Raw genomic sequence first — 13,180 nt, forward strand, 5'->3', positions numbered from 1 at the left:
CTCTCCCAAAATGCACATAACCTCTCCCGAAATTCACATAACCTCTCCCAAAATACACATAACGTCTCCCAAAACACACATAACCTCTCCCACTCATTTCTCAAGCACTTGCAGATGCCCCTGCTGCCCTTTGTGCTACCAGAATTGACCAGTTCTCCGTGAAGGTGCTCAGCTTTTCATCCAACTACCCCAGCTCCCATGCTCTTTTCTTTCCTCTTCCAGGGCTGATCCTTCGAAGATGCACTTTAGATGAAGAAGGGATAGCTTACTGGGAGCCTCCAACCTATGTCAAGTGTGTTTCTATTGATTACAGGAACATACAGATGCTGGTAAGGCAGACAGACTTCAACACCTGATGAGTTTATGATCCCCCTAAATGTTCCTTACACTGCCAGAAGTACAAAGAAGGAGGAAAGCAACATTTCTACATGAAAAGGAGATGCCAGATCTGCCATGCTTTTGTCTTACTGCTTTTGTCTGCCTAGCTTGTGACACATGGGCTCTCCATGGACAAGGGATGATTCCCCACTGGGTGTTTTAATATCCAGCCTGACAGAATCCAGGTCCTACCAGGTCTTCCATATCACATTATCCATAAGAATGACTGTGATGGTAACACTTTTAAATAAGCCACTTATTTTTCATTAGTTTTACAATTATTACTGTGATGAATTCTCCTGTTTCTGCTGGTCTTCTGTGGCTTGCCTTAAAACGGCATTGACTTTATGAGAACTTTTCTTTTCAGGAAGAGGTTCAGTCTGTCCCAAAATAGTTCCAGACTGGTTATAAGAAAACAATGTTTTAGGGCAAATTTTTTCTGCTAGCTGGCCTTAGGTTAGCAGCAGAATAGTGTCTGTATAGTAGAGTAGCCTCTTCTGAACATACACACAACCTTTTCTTTGTGGGCATACCAAAAAATTGACTTTTGCTCTTCTATCATTTTAAAAATATCACAGGCTTTCAGGTCAGCAGAGATTGTTAGATTCATCTAATCTGTGCTCTGAATTACAAGGAAGGTCACAAACCTTCCCCCAGCAATTCCTTCAGTGAGCTCATTAACTGGGCTTTGACTGTCACTAACGTGTTTGTCATGTTTCCCTCTGCTCCTCAGACCAGAGAACATCTTTCCAAAGCTCAGCGTGGGCTGATGGTAGACGGGCTGTCAGAAGTGATCCAAAACCTTGTGGAAATCTCCCAGGATGGGACCAGCTACAGTGGGGACTTGCTGTCCACCATTGATGTACTCAGGAACATGACAGAGATCTTCCGTAGGGCTTATCACAGCCCGACTTCTGGAGATGTGCAGGTGAGCTGAGTTGCATATCCTGGCTGGCAAGGCTGGGTTGTAGGCGTGTGTGCATGCACAGGGCTCAGGATTCGATTACCTCCTTTTGAGCTGATTCAATGCTGCTGAAAAGCCGGGTTATTTTCCGCCTGAGCAAAGTGTCTCTGCATGTTAACAAACCCTCCCTTTGAGGTTGGTTCTTCCCAGCTTATAGAGGCAGAACTCAAAAACCAAAGTCACTCTGCACTATTTCAACTCGATAGCACTTACTGAGGAGTCTAATTGATATGAGAGCACTCTTTGGAAGGAAAATCAGCCTAATGACTATAGGTAAGATGATCCTGTGGTATTGGGTAGCTGGATATTGATGAGGAAAATGTCTCTGTGCTTCTCACCCTAGGATTTTACTTTCAGCATCTGCATGCAGAGTGGCTACAAGATATGCCCTTGGGATAGGTCATCACTACACAGCTTGAAACATTAAACTGATCCAACAGGATCTGGAAAGGGTGGTAAAGCTAGAGGGGAAAAAAAAATCAATGGTCCTGAAATATCTTGTCTCCTTCCTTCTTTTTTCGTGCTGCATGGTCAAACAAAGGTACTACCATGCATAGCACTCTCTTGATCCATCACTGCTTCTCTTTCCAAGCCACAGAGAAGAAATGACGATGATTCCCTATGCTGGAAAAAATTGAAATAGTAGGAAATGGGATGAGAAGTGATTTATACAAGGCAAGATCATCTGTTTTTAGTCAGTTTCTGGTAGACATCTGTTTAATCTGCTCTTAAAAATCTTCAGTAATAGAGACATTTTCCCAGTCCAGTGCCTTAGCAGGTATAGCAGTTAGAGTGAAGTCCTTGGGAAAAAAGCTTTTCTGCAACCTGCTTTGCTGATAACATCCCTGTGGGCAGAGGCCTGTGAAATGTCCCTGGAGCCTTTGGGAACAGGACCTTGGGAAGGCTCTTGGAGCACAGGTGATGCTCACATGTTCCTTCTGCTTCTCCATGTCCTTCCTCAAGTGGACCACATTTGGCTAACTACCCTTTTTTCTTCTTTTGTCTCCTTCCTCCAGAACTTCGTCCAGATCATCAGCAACCTTTTATCAGAGGAAAACCGAGAGAAATGGGAAGAAGCTCAGCTGGTATGAACCATCAGCACCTTCTGTGAAACAAGTCATGTCTTCAGCGTAGGCTTAAGCCATGACGAAGAGGATTTCTAAGGGTCTACGTGTCTTTTGTCCATGTTGCTTTGTGTGCAACATGAATCTGTTCCAGCCACAGACCACAAAATATCTCCATCCACCAGTGCCGTTCTCTTTCGATAACCCGTTATGATGAAAGACACAGCCTGGATGAGGTCAGCTAGGATCAGCTTCAGAGGTGACCACCTCTGAAGGAGTTACTCCCAGCCAGCTGATACACACAACTGGTCTTTTGGGTGAGCTCAGCGCCAGGCTGAGTTATATTTATGGAATAACTCAGGAAGCCACGGGATCTCAGCCCTAAGACAGAGCCTCTGCATGAGTAACAGAAAAAAAAATAACAATAATAAAGAAAAAATGGCGGTGAATAACAAATTTTGGATAGTTCTCACAGATAAAGCTGGGTTTGGAGTTGATCACACTCCTGGCTTGTTATAATTCTCATCTTCTCCGCTTGCCAAGATAAAGCAGTGGGATTACACGAGTTCTGGCTACAAAGATGCAGGACAGGCAGGATTTTCCTAGTTCAGAGCTATGCTCTGCTCACGTGAGCTTCTGGTTCGGTTCAGCGTAAGATGAGCAAGGGTTCATTTATATTTTTTACTTTCTCTCATCTCAAGGACTGGGATCTTGCTGAATAATTCTGTAGCTATAACCTTGTATACCTGGGGGAGGAGGTGACATGGTTTGTTTTTCTATCCGTGTCACACTTGCTCTTTGTCTCTTTTGCCCCATTTGCACTCTTTGTTTGTCCCTATTCCTTGTCCCTTTCCTATTCCCTTGACGAGCCCTTGGGCTTCTCAACGTCTTCATGTTGCTGCAGGTTTTGGGGATTCAGAGCAAAATGGTGCTGCCTTAGACCAGCATCAGCTCTGGTGAATGGGCCAGTGGTAATGCTCATTCCTTCCACGTCCATTCCTTGTTTTTGCACCTTGGAACAAAAACACCAGCTCACTTTGGTCACAGCCTGAAAAATAACCTGGGCAAGGTGGATAATTTAGCCTTTGTGAGATCAACCCTCTGGAAAGTACCCATAGGTGTGGATCAGAGCATGGCAGCCCCTTTCTAACCACCTTTCATTGCTGCAAAAGTCATCAGAGAGGTCTGGAAATACTAAACAAACAAGAAAAAAAAATCATTTGACACTAAAAAGCTATATTCACCCCAACCAGGAAAGTCCTTTGGGAAGGAGTCTTCCCAGCAGGGGCACACTCATTGGTAGTCCAAAATGTGAGACAGGACCTGAATGCTCAGCTGTGCTACGGTTCCTTCAGCAACAAAACCTCCACCAGGAGCTGAGAAGCCTTGTGGATCTCTCCTTCTCTCCATTCTTCTGAGATCTGGTGTTTTCCCTCTGCATTTGGATGGCACGCTCTGGCTCCAGGAGCAATAAGGGACCGAATGCTCAATTTCAAGCCTACAGGTGTGTGTACATATTTCAGAACAGTGCAGAGGAAACTGATGAGTTGTCATGACAACAGGGAAATCCTATTGATCCCCATAAAAACAGCTGCAGCTTACTCCCTGTGGCAATTTGTTCCCATCGGCTTTCCCTGTATGATCTCTTTGCACCTATAGATGCTGCCAGCGTTACAGTAACCTGCACAAGGAGCAGGACCACGATGAAATCAGCATGAAGAAAATATTTACCTGGCATTTCTTTTAGTGGAAATGGTGATGACAGCCCAACTTTAAAGCCCTAAAGCCCGTGGCTTTAGGAAAGAAGCTGCTCTCAGAAATCTTCAGAAACTGGATGTCAAAGGGGTTTCAGCAGGCTCTGTCCTTCTCGCTTAAAGCTGATGGAGCAAGCTCAGTCTTCGTGTTTCACAAGGTTAAACAGCCTTTTTGAAATGACGGCTTTGGCTTACGATTTCATTAAAAATAAACCCAACTTCATTACCCTCTCACATTCCAGTGGCTGCAAACCCCTAGGCAGAGGTGTTGTTCAAGGGAACAAAAAAGTAATAATAAAAAATAAGTAATAAAAATAAATAAATAAATAAATAAATAAAATGAATCAGAAAAACCTTCAGATTGACAAGGCCTATCATTTTTTGGGAAGGTTGAGCTGGCCATATAATATGGTCTTATCATACGTGATAGAAACCTGATCGACAATGGCCAGTGTACTTGGGGTTACTTTGACTTTGTGATTTCAGTCCATAACAGAATATAAACATATCCTGCTAAAAATAGCTTCCTCAGTTGCTCCTCCTTATGTGCACACCTGCTGTACTGGCAGGACTGCTTGATCTGATCCTGATTGAGTTTTATTCTCACCAAGCTTCCTTTGGCTGGCCAGACAGAGGGACACACGTGGCCACCCCTGCGCTCCTTGCCCATCTCTCACCAGCTCAGCCTTCCTTCTGCCTCCATCCCATCCTGCCTGTCCTCAGCTGCCCCTTCCAGTCTGATCAGCCACCTCGGGAGGTCTGAATTATGGTGAGGATCTGTGAGCATGGAAAGTGATGGAAAAGAGGAGATGTAAGGAGCTGAGCTGCTTTTCTTTGACCACCCGTGGTGGTTGCTCAGCCCTGTAGGCAGTTGTGCCTTGAGGAAGGCAGGCAGTCAGCACAGCTCATTGCAGGTGGATTATCTTTTATGAAATCAGCCACTGTATAACTAGTTATTGTTGAACAGCCTTATTTATGCCTGGCAAAGAAGAATTATTGCCAATGTCTTTAGCATGTGGGGAACACCAGGAAAGGAAAGAGAAAAGAGACAGAACTCTGACACAGCCTGGGCAAGAAGCAGCTTGGTTTCTGGAGAGTGAGATGCTGCCAACAGAACGGGAAAGCTTGAAAATGGACCACAGTGCTTTACTGCATAGAAAAAGTGATCTGGTGCCTGGAATTTGACATTAGGCCCTGGAAGTCTTTGTTAAGCAAATGTTTGTTGGACCATTTTTGCTCCAAAGGCAGCCCTTTGCATTGCTGGGATATGGTCACCCTTCCTGTTAGTTTCTGAATCAGGTCAACAACTGGCTGACGTGTCAGAGGTCTGGTTAGGTGAACCACAATTGAGGTACCAGGTGAGGTTATGATGGACTGTATTAAATATACAAACAACCCCCCCATCACTTTTCTACCTCTCCTGCTCATTGGAAGGCATGAATTTAAGGCTGCAGCTGCCTCTGGTGTTGGGTTTAACCAAAGTTGATCATAACTATGGGGTTGCTTTTCTCCAAAAGGCTTTTCTTCCAGGGCTGTCACGTCTTTGTCACTAAACACAGCCCGATTCATCTCAGGACTAAAGTTTAGGGGCTGGATTCCTGCCTTTGTGGATGCTCTTCCCTCCCTCCAGTAGAATTTAAGTCTATTTCTTTGAAGTGCCCCAGGGCATCCTGATCTTTGACCTAGAGGAAGGCTCAGACTGAAGAACAGCAAATGGAAATCCAACAGAGAACAAGAGAAGAAGCCAACAGTGATCTCCCCACTCTCACCACCTTGCTGTACACCTCTTCACTAGTGTGTCTCATCAAACTGAGACATCCAAAGGTCCCTGAGATGCTCTAGGTGGTAGGGAAAGCAGCGAGCCTCCCTTCAGTTCTGTTCCCTGCTTCTTCCTGGAGATCCTGTTGTGCTGCCTTACTTTCTCCACATGTAAGAAACATTCTCCCAAACACCCCTCCTGACAGCAAGCCTAAAACCCAGCCTGCTAGAAACCTGCCCTTTGTGCATGCCATCAATGTAGGCTGGAGTTTTTGGGTGATAGCAAAATTAACTATCCTGGAGGGGGCAAGGTCTGGTGGGCTCCCTCACAGTAGGGTATTTTATGCAACCTTCCTCTGACTCTACACATTCATGGCTTCCTGAAGCCAGAACGTGTTTCTCAGGCCTATTCTATTGCAATACCTGAGGATCAGGGAGGTCTAAGGCTTGGCAGAGGCTCTCAGGATTTGACTTAGGGCAGATATTCAACACTGACCACTCTTCACTTTCTGATGAGATGTCTCTGGAAGGGCAAATTTTCTCAGGTAGTAGAGATAATCCTTAGGAAGATGATGATAACATAGATTATCTGCTCCAGAAAACCCCAGATATTTCTATTTGCTTTGCTTTGAGATATTGCCCTCCACCCTCAGTTTTATCAATTACTCTTTCCTATTTTTTATTTTTCTAGGCTTCCTTAGCATTTCTCAGCCCTCGTTCTCCACAGCTCCTTAATATTCCCTTATATCCAGTGTCTGCTTCCAGTACCAGTGTGAGGACAAAAACCTTTGCCTTCAGAAAAACTCATGCTGGACTTTTTGTTATCCATGCTACCGGGTATTCTCCTTTCTCTCTGCAGATAGGGCCAAATGCCAAGGAGCTGTTCAGGCTGGTGGAGGATTTCATTGATGTCATCGGCTTCCGCATGAAAGATTTCCGGGACTCCTACCAAGTGACCGACAACCTGGGTGAGCTGATTTGCACTCCCTGTGTCAGGTGTAGACCCTGGGAAGCTGTAATTGCAGGGCAATATGTATAATCCAAGATGTGGGGAGGGAAGAAGGGGAGCCAGCGGGTGGTGGAACATCAAAATGTCTGGGGAAGAATGTGGATGGACAGAACTATGGGGTGGCTTTTCTCCAAATAAGCTAGGACTTCAGCCTGAAGAAGGTCATGGAGAGATTTGAGAGATAGCTATAAAACCGTGAATGGAGAACAGATGACAAACTGGGAAGAATTAAGCTGCTTCCTTTTATTTTTTAATACAAGAGCCGCTCAGCGGCCAATGAAGTGATCAGGCAGCAGGCGAACAGCAGGCAGTGTTTGATTTATGCTGTATGCACAATCGCAGCATGGAGCTCAGGGCCGGAGGATGCTGCAGAAGCCAAAAAGTACAGATGGGTTCGTGATGGGATTAGGAAAATGCACAAAGGAGAAGTCCATTGGTGGCTGTTAAAGTTGATGGTCTGGATGCAACCCCTAGCTGAGGAAGTCTGCTGACTGCTGGGAGGGCAGGTCCAGAGAAGACTTGGCTTTCTCTTTCTTGTACTTCTCGAAGCAAATACTACTGGCCGCTCCTGGAGATGTGGTGTGGGAGCAGGAAGACCTCTCTTCTGCCAGGTTTAGTGCTGACAGGTCCATTTCACTGAGCAGAAGTATGAGACCAAACAATTCATGTCACCCAGAGCTACTGAGATCCACCCTCATGGTTCTGCTACTTGATTTCCCACTATTGCCTCCAGATTTTCAGCATGTGTGAATTTGTTGAGGCTGGTCTTGCTTACTGCTTTTATCTGTTGCTTCCCTCTAGTCCTTGGCATTCACAAGCTGCCCGCTAATGCAGCAACTGACATCACCTTCCCCATGAAAGGCTGGAGGGGCATGGTGGACTGGGCCAAGAATTCGGAGGACAAGGTCACTGTCTCCAAGAGCATCCTGTCTTCGGGGCTGGCAGGTAGGCAGCACAGTCAAAGCACTCCGGGAGAAAATGTCTTCTTCATTTTCTAAGAGAGGTTCCTTCCTTTTGTCTGGTCTTCAAGCTCTCCTCCCAGCTGAGCTGGCTCACAAAAGCTCATCGTAGCATTTCTGAGTGCAAATAAAGCTTTCAAATGTGGTGAGACTGAAGGCCAAATGTGAATGCCTTGCACAAGTTCAGGAGCAGGCTCAGTGCCTGGGTTTGGATGTTTGTCTTCTCCTAAATCAGCAGCATGTTTGAAACAGAGCAGGAGTCAGCACAAAAAATCAGGGCAATGCTATCTTGATGATTGCTTCTTCCAAGGCTTCTGAACCTGCAAAGAGGTGAAAAAAACTTGTGTCTGCACAGGATTGCTCATTTCTTGGTGCATACGGGTTCTGAGCTCCATCCACAATCATCTGCAGGGCGTGTTGAAATGAGTCTCTCATGCCTCCTTGAATATGCTGAGTTTCTAACAGGGGAAAAGCACAAGTCATTGTCTCTGTTGATAACTTATAGGTACAGTTAATGAGCACAGGAAAGGCAGGTGTAATAGGGGAACGGCCATGTAAGCAAACAATGCTGTAAGTGTCCTCCAAGACTGGATCTGGTCCTGGAAGAGCCATCTAAGGATGAGCAGCTAAGGCTTACAAACCTCCAGCTCTATCACAGCCAGGATCCTTTGCCTTCTTGGGAAGGTGTTGGGATATCCCAGTCTGTGGGATCTGGGGTTTTACTTGCTCACAGTCTCATAGGAACATATTTCTTCAGTAAACATCCTACTGCATTCAGTTAGCACCAAGGGGAAAACTCTCTCCAAAAGCTGCAGGATCCCTGTGTTTGCATAGGGATTCACATGAAAGGCCAAAAGACTGTCAGCTTTCCTGGAAAAGCAGTGCTTATGCGATTGCTCTGCAAGCCTGTCAGTGTCTCCTGACTTCCACCTGTTTCATTTGAGCCCAATTTCACAAAAAAGAAACATCCAGAGTTGTTTCTGCCCTGCACTGAGGGAGTGGGCACATTCTAGGCTCAGCCTCAGTACGAGACACCAGAGAAGCCCCACAGCAGGCTGCTTCCCTGGATTTCCTCATCTCCAAGTGATTTATTTCTTCTTCCCCTACAACTCAGCCTTGGGGATGCCCCTGCTGCCTGCTCTTTGCCCAGCAGAGCTCTTGTTGTTTTTATCTGGGCTGCGCGGGGCGCAGGACGAGGCCGAGCGGCATGCCCGGAGGTCGCACTGAGCATCCAGGCTCCTTTGGGACCACGGCCCCTGCAGCTTCCCGAGGCATCACACGAGTGATGGGGTCAGGCCAGGCACTGCAGGGCATCTCCCCTCCTGGGCTGCCCTTGTCAGCCTGCGTTCAGCTCTTCTCTGACAGCTCGATGGCTGAGGAAGAGGACAAACACCTCCGGGTGGCTGCGAGAGACCTTCTCGCCCTGCTCATTTTGCCCGCTGTGGTGCTGTCAGAGGGATTAGTGGGATTTCTGGAGGGGAAGGCACCAGGCAGGTTATTCGGGATGAGTGAGCCTTGCCTGCAGGCAAGCAGCATCACCCCAAAGGTGCTCGTTCCTCCCTTCGGTCTGATGGAGACCCGATGTGGTGACAGTAGCACCCGCATCTCACCGCAGTGATGCTGGCAATGGCTGTGCCACGGCAGAAACCCCCATGAGAGGTCCAGTCCTGCACCCGGCTGACACCCTCTGGGGCACACATTTCTCTCTGTCAAGGGGCAAGGAAAGAAGGAAGCACAGATCTGAATCCAGCCCCTTCTCTGCCATGCCCCATGTGCTTTCCTGGTCGGTTCTGGGGGGCAAAAAGGGGTCAGATGGGGGGACAGATGACATCCTGATTGTCTCAGTCCTCTTTTCTTCTTCCCTTTCCTCCGGTGTCTTGCAGAGACAGACGACTCTTCTGTCTTCGTGGTGGGGACCGTGCTGTACCGGAACGTGGGCAACATCCTCTCACTCCAGAGGTAAGAGCTGGTGAGGCCACACCTGACTCTGGGTCCACTGCAAAAGGATGCCCAGAGAGGTTGTGGAGTCCCCACCTTTGGATATATTAAAAAAAAAAAAATCTCTCAAGCAACCATCTCTAGACATCCCTTCTTGAGCAGTGGGGTGGCACCAGAAGACCTCCAGAGGTCCCTTCTAACCTCAACTGTGTGAAGAGGGCTCTGCCTGGGGAGGACAAGCAGCTGGTAGCATCACCAATTTTCCTGCCGATCCCCCCAGCTGCAGAGCCCTGGTCTTCCAGGAAAATACCAAAGGTGCAACGTGGCAGGCTTTGGCTCAGTCAGGCAAAAGTTTTGACCCCTATGAACAGATATTCAGGTGGGACCATGCTCATGTATATTAGATTTGCTTGCTGGAGAGGCAGGAAGGCTTTGTCCCAGCCGTGCAGCCCTGGCAGAAGGAGAAGCACAGTGCTGGTGCTGCTGCACCCCTGCCCGCTGGCTGCCTGCTCTCCACCACCCCTCTCCAAGGGGTTCCCCATCCCCAGGGATTTGGGGGGCTTAAGACATAGGGGCATGGGTGACCAGCTGCCAAATGGGGAGTTGCCAGCCCCAGCGAGCCCTTCAGGAGCATCACGGCAGAAGACAGGCTCGGGGAGAGGCGAGCAGTGGAGCAGCACGCTTGGCCGCACATGTCTGCCACGTTCCCAGCCACTGCAACCCGCCTCGGACACCCAAGCTTTTGTGTTCAGCACTCTTTTCCCTTTTCTTCTCCCTTTCTCATGCTATCTCACTCTTTTATTTATTTATTTATTTATTTTTCTGAGGCTGGGACCGAGGCAGTAAATTCAGCATCCTAAGGCACCTTCTAAATCTGTTCCGCACTGATTAGCGTGAGCCCATTTACCATAAACACCAGGGCATCTCTTCTCACTGATAATCATTTAAATACCTACAGATTTAGCACTGGCAATGGCAAAAGAGCTCCAAGTGAGTGCAGAGAGGAATTAACAAGCCAGCCAACTGTATTCTGTAATATCTTCCATTACGACTCTGGGAATTAGATCAGAAGGGCAATAAACATCATTGGCTCAAATGATCCAGCAGTATTTCAGTGTTTTCTGGCCAAGCAGTGAATGAGCTCCGAAAACCAGCAGCTGCAGCACCGCCGCTGCTGAGCAGCGTTCCCGCGGGAGAGCTGATTTAAGACATTCCTTAATTAAAGGACTGTCCCTCTTTAAAAAATCCAGAGCCCTGAATCACCTGTGGCTATACGAGGCCAAAAAAAAAAAAGGAGGTAATAGGAGTAACAGCAGAGCAGTACCTCTTAATTCACTGCCGTGCAAATGGACACAGCAAGAAAAAAAGGGGAATGTCTTTAAATAACCATGCAGCCGTGTAGTACCTGCCTACAGGGTAAAAATATTTCTGACCACAAAGGAGAGCAGCTATTCCTGGCTACACGTGAGCATTAACGACCTGCATCCTGGGTTTGACCACATTGGCTCATTGCAGAGTGATTTTTCTCTAAGGAGAAAAAAAAAAAAAAAAAGTAATGGAGATTTAATTCAGCAAACTGCACCAGCTGAGCTCTTCCTAATTGTCCCAATTTACCTCCCCCAAGCAGCAATCCCTTATCTCAGCCACACGTTGCCCTGTCCCCTCAGATCCAGAGAGCCCTGAGCAGAACCAGTAGCTCTGTGCTCAGACCTTGCATTTTTCAGGTGCAGATGTGTTTCCTGGCTCTAGGATGATGCACGGGGATAATTTTTGGGTGGGCTGGGATGACTTGACTCTTTAGCAGCCTGCATGGGAGAATATCCTGTGTGGTAGTGAGTTACCACACTGAAAGTCTTTCTGCTTTTATTTGCAACACCAATCTTTGTGTGGTCTGCAGCCTTTAAAAGGATGTTTCCATGCCACATTCGTTGTTCATACAAACACTGGACAGTGCTGAACCAAGACCTGACCCTTCCAGACCCAGCTACTAATGAAGCCATACATGGATGTTTGCCTTTAGCAGCTCTAGTTTTTTGGCTTTTCTACAGCTGCCTAAATTTTAAAGCTTGCAGCTGACATTTACTCCCATTGACTTCCCCCTTTACTCATCCTTTGTAGACTGATTTTTGTGCTTCATTGCTTCTTCTTTTTGATTTTAACTATTTTTTTTCTTTAACTTTCTAAAACAGTGTTGTTCCCTCTGTTGTTGGTGTAGTAATGTCTTTCTGAACATCCACTTGCACATCCTTGGATGATTCCAAGTTTGTTTTGTTTTGGATTTTGGTGTTCTTTTTATGTTTCTTTTTATTAAATTTTATTTTTATTCTTATTTTAAACCCACTTGCCCTTAAGCAAGTACAATTCTTTTATAGTAAATCCTTTTGTAAAAGGAGGATAAGACCCAGACAGAAAAGTGAGCAGTTTTGCCACTGCCGGTAGACTTGGTGAAGTTTTGGATGAGGAGAGATTTCCATCGGTGCAGGAAGAGCTGGGAGCAGCCTGATGCTGGTCCCACTCTCCTACCCGTTCCCTCACGGAAAACTTTGAAACTTTGAAGGACAGCCTTGTCAGTCTCTGGCCACAGAGACTTTTACATATTTAGACACCTGGTTCTTTCCCTGCTGCAGAAATAGTGGGATCCCCACTAGGGATTTAGGTGTCCAGTATCCCGTGAAGTGCCTACAAAGAGTTTGGCTTTTCAGGGACCAGCAGCACAGTTACAGGAGGTATCCCCTCCCTTCCTGCTCATCTCAACAGCCGAATCTCCTAGGTCTGCCAGCATTAATAAAGTATTTGTCTGGCACGGACGTTTAGGCAGCCACACATGAGAGGCTTGGCCTCTTTGCATTTCCTTTTGATTCTCAGAGGCTGGAGATACATGTCAGTGCCTCTGGTAATGCGCTTCACGTGGTGTCCCACGACCTGTTAAAGGCCACCGTGGCAAACTTGTACTGCAAGGCAGATTGAGGCAGACTTAGAGAGAAAGGAGAGAAAGAGAGAGAAAGAGAAAGAGAGAGAGAGAGAGAGAAAGAAAAGGAAAGAAGGAAGGAAGAAGAAAGAAAGAAAGAAAGAAAAAGAAAGAAAGAAAGAGAAAGAAAATTTTTTTTTTTTTTTGTAAGGATATGAAATGAACTCTGTTTCTTCATGTCAGGGCCAGAAAATATGTCTGGTACCCTGTTATTGCCAGGATAGATATGTCCTTTAAGTCCAGTGGCTGCAGGGGTCCATAATGCGTTTCATAAATGGTCTCATTACTGGGGAAATAAATGCAGAGTGGCTGTGAGGGGAACTGGAAGGGCAGAGGGCAGGGTCTGTCACCAGCAGGTGTCTTTGATGGCATTTTAAAGTAATGGGGC

The 13,180-nt window shown here is 46.7% G+C and overlaps 1 protein-coding gene across 13 annotated transcripts in view; it reads left to right on the forward strand.

Annotated features, from left to right (window-relative positions):
- ADGRB1 (adhesion G protein-coupled receptor B1) overlaps positions 1–13,180 on the forward strand; it is a 259,849-nt gene that overhangs the window by 137,289 nt on the left and 109,380 nt on the right. For all 13 annotated transcript variants that reach the window (XM_048048948.2, XM_066990793.1, XM_066990795.1 and 10 more), the window contains 6 exons: positions 223–329; positions 1,112–1,306; positions 2,359–2,427; positions 6,778–6,886; positions 7,729–7,872; positions 9,770–9,845. In XM_048048948.2, the coding sequence (XP_047904905.1) occupies positions 223–329; positions 1,112–1,306; positions 2,359–2,427; positions 6,778–6,886; positions 7,729–7,872; positions 9,770–9,845 (700 nt within the window). The remainder of the gene's footprint in view (positions 1–222; positions 330–1,111; positions 1,307–2,358; positions 2,428–6,777; positions 6,887–7,728; positions 7,873–9,769; positions 9,846–13,180) is intronic.

This window comes from Anser cygnoides, chromosome 2, assembly GCF_040182565.1.
Source record: "Anser cygnoides isolate HZ-2024a breed goose chromosome 2, Taihu_goose_T2T_genome, whole genome shotgun sequence".
NCBI lineage: Eukaryota > Metazoa > Chordata > Aves > Anseriformes > Anatidae > Anser > Anser cygnoides.